The sequence below is a fragment of the Cavia porcellus genome, unplaced genomic scaffold (assembly GCF_034190915.1).
Source record: "Cavia porcellus strain 051 isolate PalLab524CR breed Dunkin Hartley unplaced genomic scaffold, mCavPor4.1 scaffold_13, whole genome shotgun sequence".
NCBI classification, from domain to species: domain Eukaryota; kingdom Metazoa; phylum Chordata; class Mammalia; order Rodentia; family Caviidae; genus Cavia; species Cavia porcellus.
In genome coordinates, this window is record NW_026947496.1 from 49,015,873 (window position 1) to 49,037,932 (window position 22,060).

General features: G+C 50.8%; 1 protein-coding gene across 2 annotated transcripts; it reads left to right on the top strand.

The window, feature by feature from the left end:
- The first annotated feature begins 7,169 nt into the window (after positions 1 to 7,169).
- On the top strand, positions 7,170 to 21,209 carry Klf15 (KLF transcription factor 15). 2 transcript variants are annotated; one of them, XM_003473432.5, is made up of 3 exons: positions 7,170 to 7,302; positions 11,494 to 12,600; positions 20,012 to 21,209. In XM_003473432.5, the coding sequence occupies exons 2-3, from the start codon at positions 11,519 to 11,521 to the stop codon at positions 20,178 to 20,180; spliced, it is 1,251 nt and encodes a 416-aa protein (XP_003473480.2). In that variant the 5' UTR covers positions 7,170 to 7,302; positions 11,494 to 11,518; the 3' UTR covers positions 20,181 to 21,209. The 2 variants fall into 2 exon arrangements, with proteins under 2 accessions (XP_003473480.2, XP_013011919.2); XM_013156465.3 differs by lacking the exon at positions 7,170 to 7,302 and adding an exon at positions 10,467 to 10,486.
- The last annotated feature ends 851 nt before the right edge of the window (positions 21,210 to 22,060 follow it).

Genomic DNA, 22,060 nt, shown 5'->3' on the forward strand with positions numbered 1-22,060 from the left:
TACAATACTATACAGAGTTTTGTGTCCTACTTTTAAAAGTTTAACTTTTATCAAGTAGTTTATTTTTAAACACCGAATTTAAATTGACAAATGAGAGATTACCACATGGATGGGGCACAGTTACAGTCAGCTTTCTTTTTCTTTCTTTCTTTCTTTCTTTCTTTCTTTCTTTTTTTCAGTACTGCTAGGAATTAAACCCAGGGATACATCCCCAGCCCTTTCTTGTACTTTTTATTCTGAGACAGGGTCTTACTAAGTTGCTAAGTTGCTCAGCCTGGACTAGAATTTAAAATCCTCCTGCTTCAGCATTCAGGAGTGCTAGGATTACAGGCATGTACTTCCCTACCAGCTTCATTTTTTAAATTATACATTAATCAGTTTGCAATTTTTCTCAAAGTAATTCTCTTCCATTAACACTGGAAGAACAAGTTTGTGCATGACTCTGATTATTTACTTGAATTGCTTTCATGGATGTAGATTTATTGGCTCAAAAAGTATGCATATAGTACAAGATTCCTTGCTGGAAATGTACCAGCTTAACCTCTTTCCAACAATCTTATCCTTGCCAATTGGATTAAAAGGCTATCTCATTTTAATCTCTGCGTCTTTGACTAGTAGGTTTGAAAATTTCCCAGTACGAGGAAAATTTCCAGTACAAGTACAGTCATGTATAGTCTGTCTTTATTCCCCTTGAGATAGTGTTTCTTCTTGTATGCTCTAGAAATTCTTCGACAAACCTGCAAGTGGCTAACATGAGGCTGGGTGGGGGGCCACGTCACTCTGTGAGTCTCCTCCTAAGTGAAGCTGCCCAGGATGTGGTGAACAGTAGTTACACCTTTGGTCCCTTGTGGGCTGCTTAGAGCTCAGTGACAGCTAGTGATCTCCATCTGCTGGGCTCAAAGGCAAGGTACCTCAGGGAAGGGAATGGGACTTCAAACTTCAGGGTGGCCCAAATAACATGTATTAAATGTCAAGGACTTTAACCAAGCGGGAGTGACTCATTAACTCTCAGACACCCAGCAGAGCCTGCCAGCCAGATTCGGCTAGGGAGGGCAGTGGTAGTGGTTTGGATCTGTCTTTACTTCTGAAGGTGAATGCAATTCCTCTTCAATGTGTATCCAAGACTTGACTTTGGAACTCTTCTCAAATAATTTCCACCTGTCATTTTTTTTTGATTGGGGGGGGGCTCAGGCGTGTCCATTCTGTTATTCATCTTTTGGTTGTGTTTGCATGAATATCATGAAGTATCATATCGCCAGGAACTCTTTCTCTCCTTTTCTCTGAGGACTCCTCTTTCATAGTGGTTGGTTCCTATGTTATAAATTTCATCATGCCTATGGCCATAACAATAGCACCTACCCCGTGGGGAAATTACATGATTTGCCAAGCACTTGAAACAGTGCCTAGCATACACTGATCACTCGCGAGCTCTTGTCTAGTATACAATGAGTTATCAGTAAAGTAACCTATTGTACTAGCTGGGGATCCATAGAAATTTTTCCAAGAAATTTGGAACTTTAGGGGTTGTCCATCGCCCCAGCATGTTGCCTGCTTCCTGTCTCATATAATAGTCCAGGAGCCTGAATCCTTCTGGCCTTGCCCAAGGCAGTGGATATGGAACAATTCCACATGTCAGAAAGTTCTGCTGGACAGCACTGCTCTAAAATTCTAGCAGTGCTTCAGGCATTCATGAGATGACTAAGAAATAACCCTGCCCTCAAAGAAGGCTTCTGTTGACTTATCATATGTAGATCTTCCCTCACAGATATTGGGATTGCGTCCAATATATCCATTGTAATGTGACGACATTGAAGTTCAAAATGCATTTAATACATTTAGCCCTCAGAGCGTCCAAATTTAGTGCACTGTATGTTAAACATTGTTACTTTTGTGATCGTGTGGCTGACTGTCCTGTTCCTGCCTGGTTCATGAGAATTGACTACATATTTTTACCCTGGGAAGAAACCAAAATTAAAAGTATAGCTATTGAATGCCTATCACTTTTGTACCATAGCAAAGTTCAAAAAAATTGTAAGTCAAATAAAGGACTTTCAGATGGAAGATGGACAGTGTAACAAACAGGATAGACACATTCCTTGCTTTTACAGAATTTCTTGTCCTGTGGATGTCTTTTGTAATAAATACTCAAAATATTATTGGCTTAAACAAGCTAGACTTTTGATTTCCTCTCCCCTGACAGTCCACCTTGCTGAAATGGTTCCCTGTCCTGAGGCTATCTGGATCTGTATTCCTGCTCCCTATGGCTCTCCACTTGCCAGTGTTAGCCTGGTCTGCCCACCCTTGAAGGTTCATTGGGCCCTTGAAAGTTCATCCCCACAGCCACTCTGTATTCAGCACACAGGAGGAAATGCACACTGAGTGGAGGGCTCCAGAACCCAGACTGCCCTTGTAGAAGCCTGGCATGGAACAGCACCAGCGGGGCAGATTCTGCCACATTTGGCCCACAGAAGCCAGGAGAAGCATAACACCTTCAGGAGGATACACGATCTGGGGGTGTGGGTACCGGAGGTTTTCAGCCAGCAACATTTCTCACAGTGTCACTTGGTGGGGATCTGAGCAGGATACCCCAATGCCAAGGCACTACAGGGATTTTCCCAATTTTACAGACAGGGATGGCAGAACAGAAGGGACATGACTGGCCTGGCCAGGTGTTGCACTGACAAGAAGTATTAGAGAGTGCGTTTGAATTCAGGTAGTCCTCTTGCTTGGGGCAATCCAAGGCACAGGGTCCTCCTTGGGATGGGATAAGTGGGAGTAAGCAGACACTTGTGAGGGTCATGGCAGGCAGAGATTTCAATGCCAGAGTAAGTTAGGCTGTGGGAGCCACGGAAAGCTCTTAGTCAGGAGGACCCTTCTCAGTGGCAATGCACATTCTGCTGTGTGAGGAAGAAGGTGGTAGAGCTGGTAGAGTGGGCAGCAAGGGCCTCTACCAGTGGACAGGCCCTGAGATCAATGGGCTGAAATCACTGGACATGACTCTGGGTGAGTTGGCACTGGCGGTGCTGTTGACCTGAGGTACCCAGGTGTTACAGATTGACTTATGTCCCCAAAATTCATAGGAGAAGTTCCTAATGCCCAGTGCTTCCAAATGCAGATTTGCAGAGAGGGACTTTAAAGTTCCTGGGTGAAGTCACTGGGTGGTTCCAAATCCAGTATGATGGATGTCAAAAATGAGTAGGAAATGAGGAGACAGATACACAGGGGCTACCCATGTGAGGATACAGGGAGAAGAGAGCATCTACAAACCAGATAGAGAGGCCTTAAGTGAAACCTACCCTGCAGCACCTTGATTTTGGCCTTCCACCTCTAGAACTGTGAAAGGTACATATCTGTCTATGGATTTTGTGGGGGAAGCTTCTGCAGGCTCACACACTAGGGTACAGGGGCAACTTGAGGGTTCATGTTTGGCCTTTAACTTTGCAATGTTTATGAGGCACACAGTGAGATTCTAAGACATGAGGTTAGGATGCGACCAAGGCTGGGTGTCACACGCTCATGGGAGAACTACTGGAACCCTACAGCTAAGCAATCCTGCGTAACAGTGAGCAGTGAGGGGGGCAGGATTGCTGACAGCCTGTGTGTACCCTTAAGGCGAGCCCTACAAAGTCCACTACCTCATTCAAAGGAGTGCTGGTTCGCTGTTCTTGAACCCAGCTGTGGGCTCACCTATGTACTCTTATGCCCATCACTGGGGCTCCAACACCACATGCAGTTCTGACAGGAAAGCATGTGTGGCCACACTATAACTGTAACATCTGGACTCCATGTGGTCCCTTGTGAGTGAAATGCTATCTCTCTCAGCAGCATGTTCTAGTCTACAAAGTGGGGATGCACCAACAATTGCTCAGGGCATCATGAAGATAAAGGAACATTTGTTTACAAAGGGCTTGAAATGCAGTATACATACTGCCTTAGAACATAAGGGTTGGAGGATTGTATGTGGTTCTCTCCTCTCTGGAAGGAAATCCACACAGGAGAATCTCCCCACCATATTTGTGCTTTTCTTCCCCTGGTGGAGGTAAATGCTATATCCACTGGCTCAGGCTTTTCCACTAATTAGGATGCCAGTGTCCTCACTTGTTCATTTATTTATTCATTCACTCATTCAACACAAACTTACTGAGCCCATGCTGTATTCTGGAAAGTGTGCTGGGAAAGACAGGTAGGACTGATCTAGTCTGGGGTGAGGGGTAAGGTTGCTGTGGCACTATGTTGCCAAAACAGTAAACTTGGAGCCATTATCTAAATGGTGAATGGAATTACCAGGCCAATGGGATGTCAGAAACAAACAGGCAGGAAGCACAGCAGAAACAAAGACAGTCTATATAAACTATCTAGAAGATGTTGACGTCTCTTTCCATAAAATTGATTGTTATAGATTAAAAACTGGTGGCCAACATTGTTATGGATTAAAAACTGGTGGCCAACTTAACACAAGCTGAATTAAATCAGTATGGTGATGCATGTATATGGTCCACCTGAGGAAAGTTGCCAGCATAAATAGAGACATGGAGAGGAAGAGCGGGCATGTGGGTCCTCCTAAATGTTGCTGTTTTGAGTGATTGGTTCTCCTGGAGGAGCTCTCCCAATATGAATTTGTCCATTACCATCAGAGGAGCTCCGGACCTTGTTGGTGAGAGTAGCTGTGGTTCACTTTGGGGGAGCTCTGGTCCTTACATCGAGCATCGCTTCCTGGCTCTGGAGGGGAAGACATGTGCCACTTAATCTCCAGGAAAAACTTGTCGTGCTGGCTTTCTGGCATGTACTGGACTATTCTTAGCGGTGGAGGAGCTCGGGACCTCTATGTCACTGAAGATGACTGTAGTACGTTTCAGGGCCACCCTGGTTCTTATTTTGAGCGTGACCTCTCAGCTCCAGTGTAGAACCATCAGCCTACTAGCACAGCTCCTTCAACCTGCCCGGCATAGACTTTCTAGCTTCCATCACTGACCTCTGGGCCTTCCCAGCACAGATCCGTAAAACAGACTGGTGTGAGCCCTTCTAGTGGGCTCTAGACCTCCAGTTGGACTCACGGGAGGCACTGTCATGAGCTCTGGATCTTCATCTGGACTCATGCAGGACATTGCTGTGGGATCCAGGCCCTTGGCTGAATATTCTAAGTCTTTAGTGTGGTGGACAGATTTCCTGCACTTTCTTGTGTTAACTCTGGGTGACCATCATAAACTAATATAAATCCTGTGTCCTGATTCTAATTGTTCTCCTACCTACCACCCCTAACTACAACATTGCTCTTCTACTTTCTTCACTGACCAATTTTATTATCTGTTTGAAGAATGTTCCTCAACTTTTTAATTTCTTTCAATTTCTTTCTAATTTCTTGTTTGTTCCAACTGTCTCTGAAATTCCTTAATTCAATAATTGGGCACTTACTCTGTGCTTGGTGCTAGATATAAGAATGGACAGAAATCACTGCTCTGGTGATTGAAGGACACAGAATAAACAAAATAAAATATATACAATAAATTAGAAGATAATAAGCAATACCAAGAAGAAAGGGTAAACAGAATAGGGCGCTGGAAATAGCAGGAGGCAGAGTAACATTTGAGACTAGATGACTAATTCAGGCCTCCTTAAGAAATAAGGACCACGAAACTTACTCTAATGAGGTGGGAGTCACTGGAGGTTTCTGACCCAAGACGGACATGATCTGACTCAGGTTTTAACAGAATCTTCTTTGCTAACTTTCAGTTTCTGGGCAGCTGGTCCTTCTTCCTGTGTGCTGAAACTACTAAGGATATATTTTAATTTTTAAGATGCTTCTGACTTTTTCCTGCATTTTCCCCCAGGGGATAGAAGACACTGGACAGAGAGTATGTGGGGAATGAAGAACCAAAGACAAGCAGGGCAAATGGGGAGGTGCTATGGTAATGCCTTACACTGCCCTGCCCAGAGATATGGGTATCCTCATACCCAACACTGGTCCTCTCAAAGTCCCCTTGCCACGTCTTGGTTTGGCTGTTGATGGCAACAGGAGTTGCATCCTTGGCACTAACCTGAAAGGGGTCAAGCCAGTGCAGATCTACTGGCTACAAATTCCCACTCTAGCCACATCCTCCAAAGAAGCAGGGGAAGATGCTCCTCACCTCCCAATGCTACGGGAAAAGGGAATCAGTACCATAGAAGAAGCTGTCTGTCCATGTGCCCTGGGGTGTCCATAAGATGCTCTGTGGGGCGGACAAATCTGGTCCTATCTCCATTTCCTTTTTCTTCCAGCTGAGTGACTAGAAAAGGCATGTGCCCTCCCTCAGCAGGTTTCTTCATCTGTAAAATGCTTAGCTGGGGATCCAACTGGAATGTGGGCAAAAGGGCACAGCAGGTACATGGCATCCACAGTTCACGTGTTTCCCTAGATAAGCCTCTCACAGTGTCACTCTACCTCTATCGTGGGCAAAACGCGCGTCTTGATTGCTTTGGATTAGAAAAGTGGGAGACAGGAAAGCACCACGTGGTCTTTAGGAAAGTACTCCAGAAACAGACTGCCAGTGGTCTGAAGTAGGGGCTCAGCACATCTCAGGCAGGGCAGCACACTTACTGGAAGGTGACTGGGATGGTTCTGCTGTAGGACCAAGTGCCGTATTTCTTCGACAACATGTACCCCTAGTCAAATTCCTTACTTTCTCTGGCATGGAACAAAAGAAACAGAGGTTTGTACCAGGCCGAGGGTGGTAATGGGGGGCACAGCTCCACCGCCCCAGACCCCAGAGCGGCAGCCCCCAAGTGGACTGCGCTCCACCTCGGGGCTTTTCGTGGGTCCTGAGGCAGTCTCACGTTCTCACCTGAAGGTCAGACTTTAGAAGGGGACCCTCGTGGACACAGCGAGTCCACAGGGACAGGAGGGGCCCGCAGGGGGCTCCACGCGCAGACCCACCAGCTGCCCGGCCTGGAACCCGAGCGCGGCTCCCTCCAGCGCTCAGCGCGCTGCCGGCGAGGCTCGGCCCGCGGCGGGGCGGGGCCGTGACGCGCGACGCCGGCCAATGAGGCGCGCGCCCGAGGCCGAGCCTCCTGCGAGCCTTCCCGGCGCCCGTGGCGTCACGTGAGCGGCTGCGAGGGAGCGCAGAGAGCGGCGGGCTGGCGGCGGCCGAGTGCTCCGCCACAGCGACCCGCGGGCCAGCGGGCGGGCGAGCGAGCTCGGGAGCCGCCGCGGCGCGGTCCGCGGCCACCGCCGGACCCGGAGCGGGGCCCCAGCACGAGCTGGGCGCAGGCCGCGGGACCGCTGCACCGCCGGGGCCTGGCCGCTGGCCAGGCTTGCGCCAAGTTCAGGTGGGAGCGGCGCAGCGGGGACGGGACGGCCGGGCGGCCGCGGTCCGGAGTCACCAGGGCCGCCGGGACGCGGGGAGGTGGCGCTGCCGTCCTCGGGGTTGCGCCGTCCTGGGCTAGGGGAAATGTGGGAGGAGCGGGGAACCCCACCGCCGGCTGGAAGGGGTCGGCCGCGCCCGGGAGAGTGACCCCTAGTCGCCCTCACCACCCCACACCTTCCTCCAGCCCGCTCTCTTAGTGCCCAGCCCTGCGTGTCCGTGGCGCGCCCTATGCACCGGTGTTCCCATATGGTCCGTGTCCGGCTGGGCCTGGCGGGCGGAGGGGCGGGCGGATACCCTGACCGGCCGCAGGAGGACTGGGGGGGGGGGAGGCGGAGGGGTTACTCTAGGTCACCACAGCAGTGTCGCGGAGAGGGGGGCACGGACCGAGGGTGGGTGCCTAGTAGGCTGCGCTCCAAACCTCTACGGAGGTGTCCCACCCGGCTTCCCATGCCTTTCTCTCCCATGCGCGTTCTCATGCGTGGGCACCCACGCGACTCGGCACGCGAGTGCTTGGCAGACACCCGCATGGCCACATCAGCCACCCTGCCCCCCCCACCATGGCACACTTAAGCTGTAGGACGAAAACACACCTCTCCGCGCACACCCGCTACATTCACACATCTCGAGTTCCGACCCACCTTTCCACCGTGTTGATAGCCTCCCAGCTCCTTAAAACCCAATGTTATCAGAGAGGTGGTTCAGGAGGACAGTTGAGGTGGCAAAGGAGAGTCCACCCCCACTCAGTGTTGCCCTCCGGTTGGTTGGTTCCTTTTTTCCTCCCCACAGTGCTGTTACCCATGGAAAGCCCCTCTTCCCTAGGGCAGAGAGGCTGTTTTCTCCCACGGTCCCACGAAGGTGAGCCCTTCGAATCTCTTCCCTCCCGTGGACAGGGTTGCCCGGTGAGGAGCTCCCCCGCTGCCCTACAGGTGCGAGAATGGAAAGACTTGGTGACTTTGGGCCTGCGGGTGGCGCAGGGAGCAGAGACTCTTATTTTGAAGGGCAGCTCCCACCCGCCACCCCCGTGATTTGCACGCTGACCCAATGGCAAGCCCTTGGCCAGCACTGGGCTTGTTATCAATTACATGTTGTTCCTGCAGCCGCTGTGTCCCCGCGAGGATAAACAGCAGGCTTGGCTGGCCGAGGGAGGGGGCGGAGTCCAGCCGCTGGCCAGGGATGGTGCCCAGAACAGGGTGTCCCCTCCCCCTGCACACAGCTTGCGCCACGTGCTGCTGTTTTTTAGGACCTGGGATGTCTTTCAGCCCTGGCTCTCCCTCTCTTTAATGCCAGAGCCATGGGAAGTTTTAGGGCCCTTCTTCACTCTCAGTATGTCAATATCTGCCTCTTGGTCACAGGGCCCTGTGCTAAGATCCTGCTGCCTGACCCAGACTGGCTCCCAGAATCACCTTTCACTCACACACTCATTCAGCAAATTCTGCCAGGCCATTTTTGACTGACCAGTCGGAACAGCTTATATTCTGGTGAGGAGGTAGACAGGAAGCAAAGTTCACAAACTGGTAACCAAGATAGTTTCCCACAGAAGTGCTTGCCTGGAAGAATATAATATAGGGTGATGTAACAGAGTGATTTCTCAGCTGAGATCTAAATAAGGAGCCCCCACCTGGACTGCTGGAGGGAGAAGGAACCACACAGAGGGAAGAGCTAGGACAGTGCCACGTGGTGGGTGAGCAGTGGAGCGGTTAGGGATGGATACATGAGGAGGGCCCTGCTGCTCTATGTTGCCCGGAGGAGACTGGGTCTTGGTGTGTTTTTGAGTTGGAGTCTCTTGCTGTGTGGTTCAGGTTGGCCTTATACTCACTATGTAGCACAGGCTGGCCTCAAATTGGTGGCAGTCCTCCTCCCGCAGCTTCCCAAGTGCTGGGATTACAAGTGTACATCACCATGCCTAGCATGGAGATTGGGGCTTACTTCTTTGGGACCTCATTGGAGGAGTTTCCTTCCACTCTTATGTAACATTCGTTTTTCCCCTATTTCTTTTCCTATCATGTTATCTGTAAGTATCTTGGTTTCTGTCTTTAAAAGGTAAGGATTTTTAAAGTATGTAGCCACAATACCATTGTCACACTTTAAAATATTAGTGGTAATTTGTTAATATGGAACACTCAGTTGGCGATCACATTTCAGGAGAGGTTTTAAGCAGGCCTGTTCTGAGTCCAGGGGTCAAAGGCCCCCTAAATCCTTAGCATCCCAGCAGCATGGGAGCAGGAAGCGCGGGGTCAGGGATACTACCATTTACCGGATGTGAAGGCTGGTTTTTCTCGTGGACTAAACTAACTGACCCTGTGGTGTAGACAGAGCAGGTAATAAGTGAGTGGTGTGTGTGAGCTCATTGGATGCATAGACAGAGGTTGTGCCACTTGCCTGAGGTCCCAGCTGATGGCTGCAGACAAGGAGGCATGCATTGGCTTAAGAGGTCTAGAATGGAATGTACTCAGCCTCGTCACCCTTCGGCTTGTCTCATACTTTGCCTCCTTCCCAACACCTGGTATGGTGATGAGTGTATATTTTAAAACATACATCTAGTTTTAAATCCTTGTCTGAGTATTTAAACCAAAAAGCCAAATATCCTTCCTAGAGCTACATGAAGCTTCCTGAGTTGGGAAAGAAAGCCAAAGGTGCTGGCATCCTAAGCAGGAGAGAGAGTTAGCAATCACTGGAGTATGGAATGGCTGGGGAAACCGAGGTTTGGGAGTAACAAAGTCTTGCCCATGGTCATAGCTGATGATGATGGTGGCCTGTTGATCACAGGCAGAGCTAAGTGCAGGCCAAAAAGCAGAAGGAGGTGGGTATAGAGGTAACGCCAGACTTGAGAGGATCTCTGGCTCCTGATACTGCACAGTTCCCTTCCCCAACCTCAGTAAACACCCAGCCTTCCATAGTCACTGGGTGGGGACAAAGGTCTAGAGGTGGCCTCATCGCAGCTAACTCTGTTGACTCTCTGGACATCAGACCTAGTATGGCCTTTGGCTTCAAAGGACGCAGTGTTCTCTTCTCTACCAACATCCTCCGAGCCCCTCCTGGGTACCAGGTGTTATACCAGGCACTGGGGACACAGCACAGACAGTGAGTCCACAGCAGAGTGCACTGGCTAGAGGGGAGACGGGCATTAGCTGAGCCTTCCCGAGGCGGTGAGTGGCCCACATGGGGAGCGCAGTGGCCATGGGTGCAAGGCAGAAGACTCACTTTCCTCATTGGCCAAGGGAGTCCTATGTCCTGTCCTACTAGATGGTGGTGATACATGGAGGTCATACATGCAGGGTTCCCTGTGACCTCTAGTTGACTTTATACCTGTGATTTACTGCCAGATGCAATGGGAGCATTTTGATCAAGCCCTACTCTACCTCCTCTCTTCCCAGCAGGGGAAAATGAGGCTCAGGGAGATCTAAGTACTAAACTGTGGACAGATTTCCCCCTCATTGAATGGGAAAATGGAACAGCAAGGGCAGGTGTTTATCACTCTTTAATTTCTTTGGCTCCAAACTACAGCTGTCAGATTAAAATATAGGCAGCACAGTTAAATTTGAATCTTAGAAAAGATAATGTTAAAATATAAGAATGTCCCATCCAATAATATTGAGAGCATACTTACATTAAAAGTAATAGAATCTGAAATTCACAGTTATTGGGAAACCTGTACTTTTATTTGCTTAATCTGGCAACCCTTTGGAAACCCCAACTACACAGAGGTCAGAGAGCAAGCAGCCATTCTCCCATCCCTGTTCTGTGACACAACAGGAATGAAGCTGAGATTTCTGTCCTCAAGACATACAGTGGCCTCCTAATAGCTGTTCTTGGGTCTACAGAGCCTCCTCACATCCTCTGTTCTTGCATTCACCCCCGTCATTCAGAGATACATGTGTTCTTTTCCAGGATAATTCTGGAAAATTTGTTTGAAACCAGAAGTGTTAAGGTTGTGCAATGAGCCTGGAGAGGGCTCTTTTGCAAACAAAGTGGTGCAATTTCAGAAAACACTTGCAGGCCCCATTCTCCCGTGGGATGGAGGCAGGATCAAGGCATTTGGCAATGGGAAGCTGCAGGCAGGCACTGAGGGCTGGGATGTGGGGGTGCATAGACCCGGGAAGTGCCAGCAAGTGAAGCGGCCTCTGACCAGGCCTCCCTTATTCTGTTTCCACAGCCACCACCAGCACGGCCAGGCCAGCATGGTGGACCACTTGCTTCCAGTGGACGAGACCTTCTCGTCACCGAAGTGCTCTGTTGGTTTTCTGGGTGACAGGCTAGCCGGCCGGCAGGTGTACCACATACTGCCGTCACCCCTGTCCGAGGACGACAGTGACGCCTCCAGCCCTTGCTCCTGTGCCAGCCCCGATTCTCAAGCCCTCTGCTCCTGCTACAGTGGAGGCCTACACACCAAAGGCCAGGATAGCATCTTGGATTTTCTGCTGTCCCAGGCCACGTTGGGCAGTGGTGGTGGCAGCAATGGGGGCACTGGGGACACCAGTGGTCCCATGACCTGGGGGACCTGGTGGAGGGCCCCCGTGCCTGTGAAGGGGGAGCATTGCTGCTTCCCTGAATTTCCTTTGGGTGACACCGATGACGTCCCCAGGCCCTTTCAGCCCACCCTGGAAGAGATTGAAGAGTTCCTGGAGGAGAACATGGAACCAGAGGTCAAGGAGGCTCCAGAGAGCAACAATAAGGACCTAGAGGCCTGTGGCCAGCTTTCCTCTGTGCCCCATAGGAACCACCTCCATCCTGGTTCTGGAGGAAGAGAATGCTGTACTCCTCCACCAGGTGGCGCCAGCGTGGGTAGCACTCAGGGCCCAGGAGAGGGGCCTGCACCAGAAGGTCCCATCCCCGTGCTGCTGCAGATCCAGCCAGTGCCTGTGAAGCAGGAATCAGGCACAGGGCCCGCCTCCCCTGGGCAGGCCCCGGAGAACGTCAAGGTTGCCCAGCTCCTGGTCAATATCCAGGGACAGACCTTTGCGCTAGTGCCCCAGGTGGTGCCCTCCTCCAACTTGAACCTACCTTCAAAGTTTGTGCGCATCGCCCCCGTACCCATCGCTGCCAAGCCCATTGGGTCAGGATCCATGGGGTCTGGCCCTGGTGGCCTCCTTGTGGGCCAGAAGTTCCCCAAGAACCCAGCGGCAGAACTCATCAAAATGCACAAATGTACTTTTCCTGGCTGCAGCAAGATGTACACCAAAAGCAGCCACCTCAAGGCCCACCTGCGCAGGCACACGGGTGAGAAGCCCTTCGCCTGCACTTGGCCAGGCTGCGGCTGGAGGTCAGTATGGTGGGGACAGGTCCAGGCAACGAGCAAGTCCCTGCTCCTGTCTGCTCACTTGGGTGTGTAGCCGAGGGCCATTTTCTTCACCATTAGATAAGGCTGATTAGGAAGGGTAGAAAGGAGTGGGCAGAGGTAGGGCCAGAGGTGGCACAGCCACCTGGTGGCTTCCTGGTCCCTCTGGGTTACTAACACTGGAAACCACCTGGGGTCTCCAGCTTCATAATGACCAGGTAAGGCTTGTTAGGACCTGTACTGCCTACTGGGTCTCCCCGTCTAGTGGGGCTGGGAGCAGTGGAAGGGTGCTCATGCTAACCAGGAAGCTGAGGGTGACAGCAAAGGCTGTGTGCTAGGCAGAAGCCTCCCCCATGTCTGGCAGTGCCCATGGAATAAGTATCATCATCATTCCCAGCTTTTGTCTGAGAGCATGAACGCTTGGATTGGCCATGTACCTGTCTGAGGTCAGCCTGCTCTGTAAATGGGATTTGAGCCCCACAGGGTGAATCAGAATGGTCACATCCACAAAATGCTAGCTTCTCAGCAAGGGAGATGAAGTTTCTTCACAGATGCTTATGGGCACATGGGCTTGGCTTGTTCCTCCTTCCTCCCTGGGAACGTGGAGGTGTGTTGGAAGCCACAAAAGCCAACCAAGAGAGAAGACCAGGTTAGGTGACAGTGCTGGGTCAAACATACAGAATCCCTCTAGGATCTCTGTATGGCAAGGCAGGGAAACTAACCCTCCAAGGGTAGCAACCTTTCCCGGGGTTACCTGGCTTTTGAGTGCCAGAGGCAGATGAAATTCCTGTGCAGGCATCTGTCTGGGCCCTTACTACTGCTTGCCCTCTGTGGGAGGACATGTCCACCTTTTCCTGAAATGGAAACAGCCTGCCAGATGCTCACATACTCAGGTGTCACAGCTGGGTCCTGGTCAGTGTAGGCTACCCATCTCCAAAAGATCGCTGACCTGACTGGAAGGGAATGTGTGTTATCAACACATCACTGCCCTTCCTGCTGTGTGTATGTTGGGGGACAGTGGCATGTGCATCTGTGTGCATGTCAATTTGTGTAGAACTGAACCTTGCAAATGGACATGTAGTTGTAAGTGTGCACATGCATACTTGTGTGTGCATCATGCTTTCTACGTCTGTGATGATTTGTGCTTGCGCATCTCTTGTGTATGGTGATGTGTGCATGTTTGCACATGTGTATCTGTAGGGGTGGCACATGGGGCACCATTTGTGTCAGACTTTGGTTCTAAGAGCTCATGATTGTTGGCCCTGAGTAGGGGTCCTGGCCTGCTGAGGTTGGGCCACAGGCTGGGAGCAGTAAGTGGACTGTGACCTAGTAACCCCTTTCCCTTGAGCACTAAGCTGGCTAGAGAAGGAACTTTTCTCAGAGTGTCTTAGGTTACAGAGGCCCTTCCCCCTTCCTGAGAGAGGATGTTACTCTTGGTCTTGCCCTGCCCCCCTTCTCAGTCCCCAGAAACCCACAAGGTTTTGGTCTTGGTGTCCCTTCTTGTGCCATGGCCTACAGAATAAGCACAGGACTAATAGTGTCCTTACAAGGAAGGATGTACAGTGGAGGGATGCTATGTTGGGAGGTTATAGATTGCAGGGAGGAGCCCAAATGGGGGGATGACAAGGGCTGTCATAAGGAGCGAAGGACAGTATGACACCTTGTTTAGAGAAGGTAGTGGAGGAAGGGTTTTTTGTTGTTGTTGTTGTTGTTTTTTAATCGGTACCAGGGATCGAACTCACATCTGCCTGCTTGCAAGGCAGGCACTTATGCTAAATCCCCAGCCCTGTGTTTTGAGCACCATTTCTGGATCATCTACCAGCTTGCTATATGCCTTTGGAGTGCCCCCCCCAGGGCCTGTCTCCCTATCTATGGAGTGGAAGCTAGCAGTTAGGGCATGTGTACAGTAGTGACCACAGAGCCCTCATCTAGGAGACTCTGCCACTGTCATACATGTTAGAATCTAGGCGTGCCCAGATTAGGATATTCCCCACACTTGTGGGGACCCCTCTTCCCTTAGTGGGATGGATGGCCACCTCCAGAACACTGGCCCTGACTCTATGAGCTCATCTTTTCCAGTGCCATAACCTGGCCAGTGATCATTGGTTAATGGCTTCTCCAGTTGGGATGAGGCCAGGTGGGGCTGCAGGCAGGGAGAACATGGTCACAGCCACACACTGTCCACTCCCTGAACAAGAGAGGGGCTGCTGTCTTCCTGCTGACCCAGAGCCAGAGAGTACAGGGGGCCCATAGCCCAGAGTGTATCTCAGGAAGGCAGACTGTGGCCTGCACGGTTGCTTCTGGAGGTCATGAATTATCCAGGACAGGAGGTGTGCAGATGAGGAGGGACACTTGTGGGAGGGATTCAGTTATATGGTGTCTGAGCCCTGGCAGTATCTCTCACTCTCAACTAGGGAAGGTTTGGTGGGTGCTGGCATGGTGAGTTCAGTGCAGGGCAGCCTTGAGAACTCTCTCTTCTGGAATAGAAACCCTAGAGGGCTTCTCCAACTTCTCCCTAGCAGCTCTGCCCTTCATGATGTCACATATGGCAGAGACGTTGTCCAGTCTGGCAGCTGAGGGAACCTGTTTCTGGGAGAGGAGGACACTGTTTCTCTGAGGATGAGGGAATCCCTGGTTGACTTCAGGGATCTTGAATCCGTGGGGTTGTACCCAGGTTTGTAGTGTCTCCCAGTGAGGTCCAAGGGTAGAATGAGCCCTGTAGCTCCTTTTAGCTGAAATGGGAGGGTGGGCACTGCATAGAGGCAGCTCAGCTTGGACAGGCTTGGGAAAGTAACGATGATGAGTTGTCATATTTGTGGGCCGCTTGCTATATCCTGGGCACTATCCTCCAGCATTCAGTCCCTTTACTTCCCTCACTATCTCCTGAGATTATTCTGGCCTCCAAGTGTACAGCATGCAATTTAATGCACTTATCTTCCCAACTACACCTCCTACCTTGGCCCAAAGGCTGCCCAGCACATTCCCTCCCTTCTTCCTCTTCCTGAGGAGGATCCAGCACTGTCCTCTGGAGCTCAAGCACAGGCCCACTTTAGGCCCTTGGTCTCCAGTAGCATCCCCACGGTGGCTATAACCGGCTTGCCATGGTCTAGGCATTGAGTTCTCATAGCAGCCTTCTTAAGTGTAGGTATCAGCCTACATTCAACAGATTGGAAAACAGACATGGGAGAATTATGTCACGTGTTCCTAGGGATGTAGCTAGTGTGTGGATTTGGGGTACGCCTCTCCTATATGCTTCAGCCCCACTCTGCTCTTCTAGTCATACTGTCTGATACCAAAGTGGTATCAGATGGTAGCCCATCTCTTCTCACCAATCAGCCCGTCGGCCATTGGTGAATGGCCTTTGTAGTTATGGGCTTCGGGAGGAGAGCTGACCACAGCAAGCATGATGGTGACAGGAGCCCCTCATGAATGCCATTAAGTACTGCCCTGAATGTTTTATGTATATTAGTTCATTTAACCCTTAAAATTGGTCTGTGACGCAGCACCAATATGTCATATCCATTTTACAGAAGAGGATATTGGGTTTAGAACAGGTTAGTAAGTTCTCCACAGTCACACAGCTACTACATGGTGGAACTGGGGGTTTAATCAGAGCTGTCTGCTCCCCGTCCATCCCAGCCTCTGGGACCTCTCTCCAGCCCCTTCTGTACACCTTGGGGTAGTGAGAGGACCTCTCTTTCTGCAACTAAGGTCTGGCCTCCACCTCACATCTTTGCTGTCTTTCTGCATGGGCTGCTCCCTATACTTGAGGCCTTCTCTCCTCCTTCTCCTCCAGGCTATCTTGGGTGCCGGCACTGAGCCCTAGCCCCACAGAACAAGTCAGCCTCCTTGCTTAGCCGTATGACTCCTCCTTTCCCTCCCCAGGTCAGTGTATGCCTGGGTCCTTATCCCTGCTTCTTTGTGCTTTCGTCCTGCATCTAGCATTCCTTGATTTTTCTGCTCTTGTGACATAATTTTGTACCATTGATGATTCTGAAGTCAGACTCTTCTGTTCTCCAGCCATCTGGGAAGTGGCTAGTTGCTGGCCTTCCTAGAAGTTGCCCTGCTTCATTCTCTTGACACAGGCCTCCTTTGTTCTTCACAGCAGAACATCCTGTTCCAGAGTAGCCAAGCCATTTCTCCAGAAAGAATCCCCTTCCGCCATAGCTAATGTGAATATTAATAACTGTCACAACCCTGGGTGGCAGGTACTGTTGTCATTTATAGTGGACACAAGAGGTCTAGAAAAGATCAGTTACAGGCCCAAACCCACAGAGCCAGGAGGTAAGGGAACAGGCTTTAAAGCCAGTGCTCTGGCTCCCAACCTGCTCTCTTGTCGCCTGTGTCACTGCTGCCCTTATGCAGTGAAGTATTCTCTGACCCCACTCTATAGATAGAAGCTCCAAGGATGGCTGGGCAGGCTATGCGTTATCCAGCTCAAGAGCATTCCATTTCCTTTGTAGCTACTGAGACTTGATTGTTTATAATGACTTTCTGACAGATGGTAGATGAGTGTATCAAGGAAGAGACACCTTCACAGCAAGGTGCTACGCGTACTAGTGCTCATGTTGCAGGCTGCTTCCAGGAAAATACCTGGACTTCACGCTTCCCCTGCCCTGCATCCCAGCAGGACAAATGATGGGCCTTACCCCCGTCCCCACACACATACTGCAGGGAACCAGCCTTGCACTGAACTATTTGCATGTGATAAGAATTTGCAATGCTTGAACAACTGCTACATGCTGAGAACTCCTCTAAACATTTACTTCATGGCCTTGTGCAGTCTCCTGGGATACATCAGTCTTTTTCTCTCTGTGTAGGTGGGGAAACTGAGGCTTAGCAAGTGTGGTGACTTGCCAGTTTGCCTGGTCAGTCCAGGGGCTGCATCTTACCCACCCCAATCCCTATTTCTTCCCACTATAGTCATAGATCTTCCTATTGAGTGCTGTTTGGAAATGTAGTGATGTGAGGTGGGAACTTCTGAGGAAGGTCCAGTCCCAGGAACAGTCCCTCAAGTACTAAGGTGTTGCAGTGGCAGGGAAAGGGCTCAGCAGTAAGAACAACTTGTTCTAGCTTGCTCTAGTCTGCCTGTCCTTCCCAGGCTGTATCCATAAGCAGAGATCTACTGTAGCCTGTGTCACGTCCCAGATGAGTCCTGAAAGACACAAAACACAAAATCTTCATCGGATAAGTGAGGAAACTGAGGCCCCCGATAGTTCAGTTGTTTGTTCAGGACCATGCAGGGTACCCAGTTGAATGAGAGCCCTCAAGGCAAGACCCTGAGAAAGAATCTTGCCTCTTTGAGTCTCTGTCCATGGTCTTGCCACCAATATGGCTGATCCTAGCCCCCTGGCCAGTGCCTGGGAAGAGTTGCCCCTGCTAACTGACTTGTTCAGAGCTATGTGCCCAACTGCAACTGGGGGCAGTTGGCCCTGTCTTGGGGGAATAGAGTCCTAGAAACACACTGCCTAACCAGGTAGGAGAGGCTCTGGTGGAAGCTGGCAGCATCAGTTGGAAATCAAGGCCATCTTCTGTTACCACAGTAGGCAGACTGAGGAAGGAGACAGCAGGAGAAGACTATGCAGAAACCTTTGCTATGGCCTCAGTTGCTGTGCCCTGCCAGTGACCCTGTATCAGTGCCTCAGCACCATCAGTCTGTTTCCTTACCTCCCATACAGAACAGTTGAACTTCACTGAATGTGAAGGTATGTTAGAGGCCTTCCCTATGCCAGGCACCAATGATGCCTTGAATGTGGGTTAAAATGCCGGCTTGCAAGTGCCGCAGCTGTTCCCTGTCTGGGAGCCCCAGGGCAGCAGAAGGGGCTGGGGCACTTACTATCCTGCAGAACTCTCTGTGCTCACCTGTGCCCTTGCCCACACATAAGCTCCCCTTCCAGCTGCAGAACCAAGGTCGCCAAGGTCAAGACAGGTGGGCCAGCTGCTCAGATCATTTGAATGAGCTGGGGTCTGCTTTTCTGACCCACCACCTCACCTGCCTCTGGCCAACTAACCTCAGGTCTAGAAACAAAGTGTTAGGCCTAGTGCTCGTGTGTGTGTGTGTGTGTGTGTGTGTGTGTGTGTGTGTGTGTTTTCATGCCTGTGTGGATCCATGTGTGTGAGAGCACATGTGAGAGTATGTACACATGCATACATACTGGGACTATCCTTGCTGTGGTTCCTTGTCCCTCTCAGGCACTTTCTAGGTCCACACTTGCATTTGAATGCACATCCTGAGCATTTGCCGTACAGCAGGCAGTGAGCTGGCCCCAGAGACCACAGAGAGCTAGACAGACACATCCTCCTTGATAGGATGACAGTCTAGTGGGGCAGAAAACATATTCTTCAAAATGTCAAAGCTAATTTAAAATTGCAGCAGTAGCAAGAGTAAGGAAAGGGTGCATAAAGCACCTAGAATGAGTTACAGGCCTGGCGGGCTTTCCTGAGAGAGTGACATTCGAGCTGACCTGTAAGAGAAAGCAGGAGACAGCAAGGATGGGGAGGGAAGAGCATTCTAGGCAGAACAGTGTGGACACATGTCCTGTAGCAAACAGACCACAGAATACCCATCGTCTGTGGAGCACAGAGAGGCAGAGGGCAGGTGGCAGAGTCTTGAGTCCCTGAAGTCAGTGATAGGCTGTTTGGACACCTTTTCTGGGTTGTGGTTCTTGCTGGTTGTAGGAGTGCTTGCCCCTAGGCTACTAGAGAGAGAGGGAGACATCAGGGAAACCATCTAAAAACTCTTAAAAATATCTCTCAAGATGCAGTTTTATCTGGGTAGCATCTTAAAGGGCCCCACATCCAGGACAGTAGGGTCCAGGAGTGGTGCTAGTTCTGCTCCAAAGATCTCTTTTCCTACTGTAACAGAAAGAATACAGATGAGCCAAGAATTCCCTGTAGACTTAGGGGTAGGGGCTGCTTCCTTCTCCTGAGCCTCAGTTTCTCCTCTGAACCTGTTTCTGATAGTCCTGCATAGATGCCCTTTTGGCCTCCTGGTCCAGTGGAGAAGTTAAGGTCACAGGGTAATGAGAAGCAGTCCAGGTCAGGGCCTGAGTGATCTGAGCACCTCCAGCCTCCCAGACCCTACATCAACTGTGTGGGCCACAGGTGATCAGCCTTAGGCTTGGCAGCCTTAGATGCTGCCTCCCAGCATGCTCAGTGTGAACCCCTCTGTGACAGCTGGAGCCTGTGACCTGTGGTCCTTACATCCTGGAGGGTGCAGGGGGCTCTCCTGTGGCTGGAACAGTGACTACTGCCAGTGAAGTAATTTGGTATTTTGAGACCCAGCATGGCCTCGCAATCCTACCCAATCCTGTGGAGGCCAAGTGTCTTTGGGTGAGCACCAGGTGGGCGCCTCAGGTCTGCGGGCTGCACCTTGCTGACCCGCTGTGTCCCACAGGTTCTCGCGCTCCGACGAGCTGTCACGGCACCGGCGCTCGCACTCCGGCGTGAAGCCATACCAGTGTCCTGTGTGCGAGAAGAAGTTCGCACGGAGCGACCACCTCTCCAAGCACATCAAGGTGCACCGCTTCCCGCGGAGCAGCCGGTCTGTGCGCGCTGTGAACTAAGCACACTTGGCAGTCCCAGCCCCGCCTCTCACCCCCAGATCCATTTTTTAAAACAGTAATTTATTTGCCTCCTTCAGAGGGATGTGACAATGTTACCAGCCCACCTTCTGAAACCTAGGAGTTGAGACCCCAGAGCCATCACCCACTGCCTTTCCTGGGAGGACTTAGAGTCACGCTCCTGTGTCCCTAGGAGCTGGATCACCAGCACCTGGACTGGAGGCAGGCCTTGGTGCCTTTGTGCCTTCGTGCCTTCCCACAGTAGCCTGGCCTGTGCCACAGCCACCAGCTGGAAGCAGGGTCTTGAGGGCCTGGCCCTTCTCCCGCTGGGTGCCTTGCCTGGGCCAAAGCCAACACTTTATGTCTGGGGAAGAAGAAATGTGTGGTTTTGAAATTTCAGCTCCCAAGGGAAGCCATGCTGGGAAGAAGGAAGTAGGCCAAAAGTCCAGAACTGCACTGTGGTGTGAGGGCAGCTGGTACATAAGATGCACCTCTCAGGATGAACAGAGGCCCCTAACCAGTGAGGCCTCTGTGGGAGAGAGCCAGAAAGTGCCCCTCTGTCCCCTGGGGCTGATAGTGCATGTGCTTGAGTTCAATGTGCAAGACAGAACCATAAGCATCTGTCCCCAGCATGGCTCATCCTTATCTCCTGTTTGCCAGACAAATGCTGACACCAGCCTCTAGGGTCACCTTCCAGGGGAGACGGGAGCAGACTGCTCTGGGTGTGAAAGCACTAGGTAGAGCCTCCCAGCCCTGATTTAGAAATGCATTCCTTGTTTTGTCTAGAGATTAATATCAAACAAACTAGCTTGTTTTGACAGGTTTATTTCACATCCTATGAATGTATGTAAATAAACTGTACATAGGTACATCTACATAAAATCTTTTAATAACATATCAACATTTGTGTAAATTTGAAATTAAAAAATCTATAAAGCTGGTGTACATATGTTACAATTATGTATATTTTCTTTGGTCCTTCATAAAAAATATATTTACTTTGCCAATAAAAAGAAAAAAGAAGTCAGCGGCTTTCCTTGGCGTTTGTGTGTTGTTTTCCTCCACTCCGCTGCAGTGATGCTGGAGTTCAGTCTTTGTCTCTACACTGGTAGAGTACAAGGGATCTTGTTTTGTACCCAGAGGAATACAGAAGTCCCCTTGGGGACTCAGTGACCTCTTCTCTCCTGAAGCCCAAATCCAACCCATATTCCAGAATTACCCATCCGATGCTTTGTCAGGCCAGATTACTCTGTACAGATCACCTGCTCACCTGGCTTGCTATTTGAGTCCCTCAATAGTTCATACTATGTTCAGTCCATCAGGGACATTGTGTGGGCCCCATATGCTCATGTGCTGTGTTCTGAGGGCAGGTAATTTACTCACTTCCCTTGGACCATTTTTGATCTGCACAGAGGATTTTGACTATATTGTGAGTCTTGTCCAGGAATTGGTGAGGTAAAAAGAAGCCAGCATGGTTCCCCAGTTCCTGATGTTTGAGATCCCCCACTGTTGAAGTGGGGATACATGCACACATCCTACACAGCCCGAGAGCCTGGGGAGTGGGTCAGAGAGCAAGGAGAGACCTTGGGTTCTGTAAGGATTGGCCCTATGGAAGTGACCAGGTCCAGCCCATCATAGCAGCTCAGCTGGTCAGGCAGGGAGAGAGGGCTGCCCTGGGTCACCCACATGCAGTGAGAGATGAAAACCTTCTAGAAGTGGCCCTTTCGTATGGGTCCAGCTCTTTAGAAGAGCCATATGCAACTTGGGGCAAGTGTTTCTTATTGATCCTTTGGGAGATCTGGAGGCAATTGGCAGATTTGCAGGAGGGAGATACTCATGTGGAGCATGTGTATGTGAAGTTGTGCATCTCAGGAAGTGGAGGA

Excerpts from the sequence above, each read along its gene's own strand:
- Klf15 (XM_003473432.5), top strand. The coding sequence starts at position 11,519 with ATGGTGGACCACTTGCTTCCAGTGGACGAGACCTTCTCGTCACCGAAG. Across the intron at positions 12,601-20,011 it reads TGGCCAGGCTGCGGCTGGAG|GTTCTCGCGCTCCGACGAGC; the intron begins GTCAGTATGGTG and ends TGTGTCCCACAG.